At 36.5% G+C, this 9,080-nt stretch overlaps 1 protein-coding gene across 1 annotated transcript; it reads right to left on the bottom strand.

Moving 5' to 3' along the window:
* Positions 1-501: 501 nt before the first annotated feature.
* On the bottom strand, positions 502-8,490 carry LOC132266822 (probable disease resistance protein At5g66900). The gene is made up of 5 exons (XM_059767805.1): positions 7,581-8,490; positions 6,653-7,053; positions 5,930-6,291; positions 3,652-4,804; positions 502-770 (listed from the first exon to the last, which is right to left on the bottom strand). The coding sequence occupies exons 1-4, from the start codon at positions 8,200-8,202 to the stop codon at positions 3,688-3,690; spliced, it is 2,502 nt and encodes an 833-aa protein (XP_059623788.1). The 5' UTR covers positions 8,203-8,490; the 3' UTR covers positions 502-770; positions 3,652-3,687.
* Positions 8,491-9,080: the final 590 nt, after the last annotated feature.

Here is a 9,080-nt window from a genome sequence, read left to right as displayed (position 1 = left end):
TTATTCAACAATACATTGACAATGTCTTTATTTCCTTTCTCCATTTACGTACATGTATTTTTTTTTATTTTTTAAATGTAAAGAAATTAGCACAGTTGAGATCTCTTGGTCGCTAGAGAGAAAAAAATTTAAAAAATCAAAATTAAGGTTCTGAATGATTGTTAATCTGTTTCAGAAAAACAATAATATAACTTATTTTTGCCAAGAGAAAGGGAAACAAAAAATTTGATTCCCCATTTGAACTCAAACAGTGGAATAAAAACAAATAAAAACACTGCAAAACAACAACGGAAATAAACTTCTGTATCAGTTGTTCTAGATTGAAAGTGTCATTTAAATTTGAGATGTTTTGTAATGCCCTAATCTCTGCAATGGGACCACTCATCCCACCACACCATACTTGGCATGACCAATTTGATATTCACCATCCATTGCAAAATATCGAATGATTAATTTAAATTATCTACATCAAATCAAGCCTTACAAGAACCAGCATAAAGGTTTTCAAAACATTCTCAATAACAATAACAGGGAAAACACGAGTTCATAACTACATTATTCCTCTCACTTCAAAACATCCACAACAACAATAACAGGAAAAAGCACAAGTTCGTAATTACATTGTTATGAAAACACAAGTCCATAATTACATTATTCTTCACAAATCAAGTTTATCATACTAGAATCAGAGAAACAAGACTAAAGCAAAGACTAAAGCAAGTACGACGAACATTCGCTGAAATCTCAATCTTACTTCATTGGTGCCTTACCTGGAACATTGAAAAGAGAGTGTCACAGCCCAGCAATCATAGCTCTCACAAGTAAACTCGTACCATACCAGAATAATAATTGTACGATATATTAATACACATATATCATAATAATGTGGATGCGTTACTAGTATAATTTACATCTTGGTTCAATATATTATGAAATAAGTCTATTGACTAACTGTTAAATGAAACAAGTCTATTGTAGTCCACCCGTAATAATACATACTTATATTCATGTCATGGTATAACCAGAAGGCCCAAACACATTCTATAATTCAAGCAACTTGCTGCATACATATATTTAAACTTGAGGTTAATCATGGAAGATGCATATAAATTCAATATCAACTCAAGATAATTCTTACATCTACTAAGAAATGTATAAAATATATAAGCACAACACAGATTTACTGGTCTATTACAACATGCCACTGTGCATACACATATTCATATCAGAAAGTATGTCAGCTGGGTTCAAAATAAAATAAATTTCTGCAGAACTTGAAAGTAAGCTTCCTAGACTAGATCCATCATCAGGACAAGAACTGCAGATTCTAACTCAAATCAGAATAGATAGACATGTTGAATAAGATAGGGTATTTCGGAAATAAGTATATTATTGAACAACAAATTGTTTACACCCTTATTTTCCACTTTCCAGTCGGAGATTACCCTGGTCGACTTCAATGGAAAGGTACTACCACATTCTAGTGGAAAGTCTTGGGACACATGGCAATCAAGGAAGCAAGTGGTTACAAGTGGTTACATGCAAAGTCATGGGACACATGGCAGCCTAGGAAGTGAGTGGTTACCAGTGGTTATATGCAAAGTCATGGGACACATGGCAGCCTAGAAAGTGAGCGGTTACATGCAAAGTCATGGGACATATTACAGTCTAGGAAGCTGGTCGATTCCAATGGAAAGTTACTACGACATTTCAGTGGAAAGTCTTGGGACACATGGCAGCCAAGGAAGCAAGTAGTTACATGCAAGGAAGTAAATGGTTACAAGTGGTTACATGCAAAGTCATGGAACACATCCTAGGAAGTGAGCGGTTACATGCAAAATCATGAGACACATGGCAGCCTAAGAAGCTGGTCGGTCCAATGGAAAGGTACTACGACGTTCCAGTAGAAAGTCTTGGGACACATGGCAGCCAAGGAAGTAAGCGGTTACAAACGGTTACATGCAAAGTCATGGGACACATGGAAGCTTAGGAAGCAAGCGGTTACATGCAAGCTACTATTACTATATTCTATAAATAGAGCATGATATTGTAACTTAGAAGGCCTACTCAACGCCAAACAACTATGCATTTCAATACAATCTTTACTTTACATTGCAATGCACTTTCAATATGTTAGTCTTAGTCCTGCACTTTACTTTTCATTAAATAATTTTACAGTCTTTCCAATTACTTTCTCAATTCTTCCTAGCTAGTTAACTATCCCGAAGTCCTTTATCAAAGGCAAAAAGAACCCAGAGGTGTTCATTCCAGACCTCTTCACAATCGCCTGATCTCGCAGTCTTCCTTCTGCAATATTGTTTGGATCTCTCTTTGGAACTATTGCAGTTTCTGACACGCCCATCTGATTCCATCGAAACCGGCACCGGCTCTTTTCAGGCCAAACACAAATATGATATGGTTTTACATGATATGATCAGCTACAATACTCACAATGGAGCACAAGAAAGCAGAATGGCAAAGTTCTACAACATGAGGATACAATGACAATTCTCCTAAAGCATCGGTTTTACATGACAACCTTTTAAGTGGAGTGTAAAGGAAAAAAGACTAGCTCAAAAGCAAACAGTGACTATTTAAATAAAGCAAAAGACAATTTCCCATCTGCTGTGGTGGATGAAAAATAGGAGTAGGAGAGTTGGCTACTTTCCAGAGGGTTAGTAACGAGTAATCAAGCATGGATTCATGGTTCAGTCTAAAGCAAAGAAGAATGGTTTCAAATCAACACATCAGTCCCGAGATATGTACTAATAATATGAAAATGTTTGCATAGTTTTATCCTCTAAATTTCAAATTAAGAAGCTAAGAATTTGATGGTGGTGCTGTCCAAGAAAACCACATTAAAGATGTACAGTTATACTGTATTTCACGAGATAGCTCACGTTGTATCTCCTACTTTTTAAATGAAAGATTGAGGATTCAAACCTTGTAAAGGTTATTGTGAATGTATTTGTGACTTGGGTGCATGACTAATTTACCCATAAAAATAAAATAATAATAACAACAACAATAATAATACTTCAAGAGCTGTTCAAATCCCACTAGTTATCCACAACGAAGTAACAGATGCCCAAGCAGACTACATAGCCAAAATCCATTTTTTAAACCTAAGGAGGCATGAACAGTGTTACACAAGTCCACTTATCATTAATTTATTGTACTAACATGTGTGGGCAGCATTAAGGAAATCACACAATGATAAGAAGCGATAGTGTTGCTTAACATGCTAACAGAGGTAGTGAGTAGTGTTTCACTTTGAATTTTAACAATGCAGGTGAAGTGAAAGTGGAGGCAGAAGCGGCAAAGTTGCCTAAATGAGGTGGATCTGGCAAAGGCACAATCATATTATTGTGGGTTAAATGTCATCTGTCAAATGGCAATGGTGGTAGTAGTGGGATGTCACAATTTGGTGAGGGTTGACGGAAGTGGCTCTGCTGTGAAAAGTGGCAGCTAGTAATTACTTGGATCAAAACTGTGGCAGTGGCAAAAACCATAATTGTAGCAAATGTTATGTTATAATTGCAATTGAATGTCTTGTAAGTGGCAGTAGAATGGGTTGTATCTATATCTTTTTTTCCATCTGTATTTCTTCTCAGAAGAAGAAAACAAAAACAAATAAAGTTATAAACATACCTGAGGTTCTACACCATTTTCTCACACCAAGGTTTCTCAATGGTGGAGACTGGAAAGCCAGTTAAGATTTTTGTCTTCTTTAAGAACAGTTATCTTTCCATTGTTGAGATGAATCTTAAAAGGTTCCCAAAGATTGACAGTCTCTTCATCGCATATCACATCCTTTAAATCCTCAAGATCCTTTACTGATGGTGGCAAGTGATCCATTTCACAACCTCTCATGTTGAGCGTTTCCAGACCACGCAGCTCACCTATCCGTATTGGCAATTCACTGATGTTTAGGCAATCAGATATGTCAAGGATCCTTAATTTATGGAGGCTTACAACTGACTCTGGCAAACCCTTTAGTCCAGTACAGTAATGAAGCCTCAGCACTTCTAAATTTGTTAGCATTCCAAGTTTTGGGGGAAGAGCAACCAGGTCATTACATTTAGTGATGCTGAGCTTCGTAAGGCCGATAAGATCACAAAGCCCCTCAGGCAGTTCCACCAGATCATTGCAACAGTGAATATCAATCTCCACAAGATTTGGGAACATATGGGCGAAGTTGAAGGTACAGTTCGTAAAGGTCTCCCCAATTTTACACATATCCAAAGATATCTTCCTCAAATTCCTGAACTGTAATCTGGAATCACTAAGGAAAGAAACTGAAACATGCTCTAGTCTGATTCTCTTTAGACTGGATAAAAGACCAAGTAGCTGAAAGTTGCTTAGTTCAGCTGGGTAGAAACCATAATTTGTGATGATGAGAACCTTCAGGTGATCCATTTCCTCCATGAATTTGGGCAGGCTGTAGTTCTTTGTCTGGAAGTTCAATATTAAAACTTCAACTTCAGGTAGATGCTTGTATTTTTTGCCGTAAAGCAATGATTTGTATAGAAAAGTGAACCATCTTGAGGAGAACATGTTGTTCCAGCTTGAGGAGAATGTTTCATCTGCACGCATTGTCGAGATAGACAAGAGGCGGGCATGAAACGGCTGTATTTGTTCAATGGACCACTTGGGGGGGTCATTTCCTCTTATGTCCATAATTAATCTTTTCCTCTGTTCAGTGCACTCTTGGTTGTTCTGGTAGATGGCCAGATCTCTGAGCAGATCATGCTGCGTGACAAAATGCTCATTATAGTATCCATCAATCCCACTTGCATCTTTCCTGTGAATGGGAGTAAAATAGATGGCTTATGAAGGAATTCAATTTTTAGGAATACAGTAATAGCAAATATCTAGTGTCATTTCTACTCCAGTTTGGGAAAAACTAAGAACAAAGAAATTCAGGCATCCAAGAGATGACTGACAACAAAATAAGGATAAATAGTTGCTGGAATATCCCAACAGTTCAAAATTCTGATACATTTCCTCTTATGAAATTCTCTCCAAATATAGTTGATAAAAAACTACTCCGTAAAAGATTGAATGGAGAAATTAAGAAGAAACAACACAAGGATATAAGTGGTTTGGCCACTACAGCCTACATCCAAGACAACAATGCCCAAAGTGCTCCATCACTTCTATTATATTCTCTATTGGTTTTGTTTACAATTTGGAGGATTCCTAAAATCAATCCCACAAATCACTCATATCATGATATTCTATCAATTACCTTATGTATGAAAGTTCATAAAAGACTACCATCATCATCATCATAACAATAATACTAATAATAATATGTTGATTGATAACACGTCATAAAAGCTAAGGACATTATTATTTACCAAGTTAACAGCAAGTTGATCTATAAAGTAAGACCAAAGGTTCAAGTCAGAGACCAGCCAAATTGTGCAAATAAGACAAAATGTTAGTTTAGGTCTATTTCCACTACATCCTTCCCAACATCTAGATGAACGGGGATTACAATAGGTGCTTGCCTTTTTGAATAACAAGGTGTTGTTTTTCCAGCCACTTGAAAAAGCTAAATTTATCCTATTTTGCAATGCATCACTATCTAGGGTCATATCATCAACTAGGCCATCTTAACCCATCTTAAATGACTTCCTCTAATCTTGCCTCAACTGGGTGCTACCGCTGCTTTATCACAATTACATTGATGTCTTATTCATCTTAGGTCTTAGCAATAAGCACATGCTCAAACTACAAACTAACATGCAGGTCCTATTGCTCTGGTGAACTGGCAGATGTCCGGGATTCCACGCTTCCACCCCCCCAACACCATGCATAGGCTGGTCCATCACTGGGTGATGGGCATTCACAAACTAACATGCAAAAATCATCAAATAAACATAATGTGATCACTTTACAGAAAAATAGGAGCCTAAAATACCTTGTCAACAAAAGATTAACCAAATTACGGGAGGCTAGTTCATGGATTTTGGAAAGGGCATCTATGCTAATTTCATCCGGGTTGTACAGTTCCATCCACATATCCATTAGAGCCGTTGCAGGGATCCTCTGATCTTCAGGAAATAAACATAGGTCCAGGAAATACTCCTTGACATCAGTCTTTTTGTTCAAGGCATCTATGCTGGTTGCGAGACGAATAAGCAGATCACCGTGGGAATCAAAAATGGATTGTCCTTTAGACCATTGCTCCAGTGTACGTTCCCAGATCACCTCCTCTTGTCCACGGAGTGATCCACCAACCACTGTAAGGGCTAGTGGGGATCCCCTACAGCTTCTCACAATCTTCAATTCGATGTGACAAATTAAATCAGTTGCAGTTTTTTGTAAAGAACAAAATGTAATGCAGAATTTCAGATAAGTAAATACAAGCTCTACTTCTTGATCTTCACTTAAGAGATGTAACTAATGCTGATTTGCGGACAAGTAGCCAAAGGTTCTACTTCTTGATTTTCAATTAAATGGATTTAACCAATTCACAGTTGCAGAAAATAAAATATTTTTATATTAGTTTGTGTGGAAAAGTTGAAAATACATTAGTAAAACATGCAAGCATAACTACACATCTATATGTGCAAACACGTGATTTTAACAGATGAGAAAAAACAAAAATAGTAACTCATGCCCACCATCGTCTGTATTTTACCTCGTGGACAAGATTGTCTTGTATGGTGATGCTCCTACCATGCCGAAATGCTGAGTGACGAAAAAGAGCCATGGCATCTTCATCATTCAATGGTTTCAATTTATATGTTGAATCGAATCTAGGAAATTCAGATCTTGATGTAACCAATATTCGGTATCCAGGAATTTTTTTCTCGAACTTCTCAATAAGGGATTCTGATCCAGGCCATGCATCATCCAAGACCAACAATATAGGATCTGGTCCTATTTCCTTCAACAAGTTTTCTAGTTGGATGATTGTGTCATCATCACTTTGAAAATTGGGCACCGGAAAACTCCTATGTTGAAACATTTTCTGAACAATGACGTTGAGGTTGGGTGTCTTTGAAAAAGTGACAAAGAAAATATTGTTCCTAAATATGCCTGTCAAAAGATGGCATTACAAAATCAGCTAGAAGGAGAAAGTAAAACATCATTATAAGTTTTGGAAAGTTCATAGATAAAAATTTCTGCACTAAGCTTGGAAGTTTGTCAACAATTTCATCTTTAAAACTGATGAAGAACAATACAAGTATGTGTCCCGGCAGAAACTATACAACCACTTCATTCAAATAAATGCAGCTAAACTTACAAAGGATTTATTTTTCAATCATGACATAGATTTAAAAGTTTTTCGATAAATTTAGCTAGGATGGCTCAATTTGATACAGGCACATCAAAGAATTTATTTGCAAACTATTAGATCTCATTTGGACTGAGGGTTTTAAAATGAATGGATTCAAGTTTAATTCTTTAAGCACTTTAACCTAATTTAGATTTAGGCTACCTTGAATTTAAGATCCTAATAAATTATATATCTTCCCCTATCACTAAACTAGCATCATCTCCCTTTCATTTCAAAGTACATTTGAGTCTATCACCAAATTAGACATAAAACAAAGGGACGATACCTTTAATTTCAGCATCCTGACAGAGCATGCTCGCTAATGTTGTCTTCCCACATCCTCCCGGACCCGAAAGCACAACCACCTTTGCATCTTCTTCTTTTAGGTCCTTTCGCAACACCATCGTCCTCAATTCGTGAAGAGGCACATCCAATCCAACTGTAAATTCTGGAGCTGGAGCTCCACACGCACTCGGACCACAAACCCGTCTGTTCAATATTGAATATATCTCATTAAGCTTCACCAGAATTTTTTTGTTGTCCCTTATCTGCACAACTTGCCCAGAGGTTTGAAAGAATTTCACAAGAGAATCTTCCAATTTTTTTATTTTTTTCGACTTGGAAGCCCTCTTGAAGATATTCCAACGCCGGGTTTTCGAGCAGCTGCCGATGAGATTTTGGGACTCTTGCTGACGATCGGTCAACATTTTGGTTTCTTCCTCGGGAACGTCCAATTCTCTGCCAAACTCCTCAATCTCACGTATCATTGGTTCCATTAAATTCACTCTTGATTCGAAACCTTCGAGGTTTTGATCGTACTCCATGACTTCGTCTATGTACTCCAGAACAGCTTTCAGTAACACACCAGTTGATGCTCCCAAAAGAGCCCCTTCAACGAGACCCGCCATCGACTCGATCGTTTTTCTCTCTGCAGAGAAAGAAAAAACCCAATTCACTAAACCTTCAAGAGGATTTGAAATGGGTTTCTGAATCTTCAAGAGGAATTGAAAAAAGGTTTTTTGAAAATCAGGAGGAATTGATTTGAAAACGGGTAGGTTTCTGAAAATCAAGAGGAATTGAATTGAATTTAGGTTTCTGTTCTTGTTTTTTGGTTGCAATTTCAGAAGTTGCTCTTATTTTTCCAGGGAAACTTCCTAGTCTGGAGAAATATTATGACTGTTGACAAACCTTTTCTATATTTTATGGGCAATTTGGAGGGAACCGAAATATTTGTGGGAACAACTCAGGTGGGCTTTAACCCAAAGTCAACCCAAATTTTTTGGGTTTGGGCAGCTTTAGTTTTATTTGAAACAGCAAAAAATGAAGGGAAGCCGACAAAGGAGGTGAATTTTCGACAAGTTGGGCATAACTTGAGCTTAATATATTTGTCAATTATTTTGTTGAAGTAGTTGTGAATTAATCCGACTTTTTAATTTGAAATATCAATTCAAGTAAATCCAAATTTAAGATATAGTTAAACTTGAGTTTAGGGTCAAGTTAAAATTATTGGAATTCAACATTTCATAAATGAATTCGAATTTTTACTTGAATTGCAGTCCTAGCTCTACACTAGTTCAAATTGAAAAGTTTATTTACACAGAAAACCTCTCATTATTTAGTATTATTATTATTATTTGAAAGTTAAAGCAATTGAAAATTTTATTTGCACAAAAAAAAAAACTCTCATTATTATTTATTATTATTATTTTAAAGTTAACATAATTACGTACACACTTTATTTCCACCGAGATTCGAACCCCAATGGTAATACTATTGGGCCAATTAG

Source organism: Cornus florida, unplaced genomic scaffold, assembly GCF_030987335.1.
Source record: "Cornus florida cultivar Cherokee Brave unplaced genomic scaffold, ASM3098733v1 CherokeeBrave_3.0.0_Hap2_Chr07, whole genome shotgun sequence".
Taxonomy (NCBI): Eukaryota; Viridiplantae; Streptophyta; class Magnoliopsida; order Cornales; family Cornaceae; genus Cornus; species Cornus florida.
The sequence above is the reverse complement of the archived record's forward strand: the minus strand, read 5'-3'. Positions and strand labels throughout refer to the sequence as shown.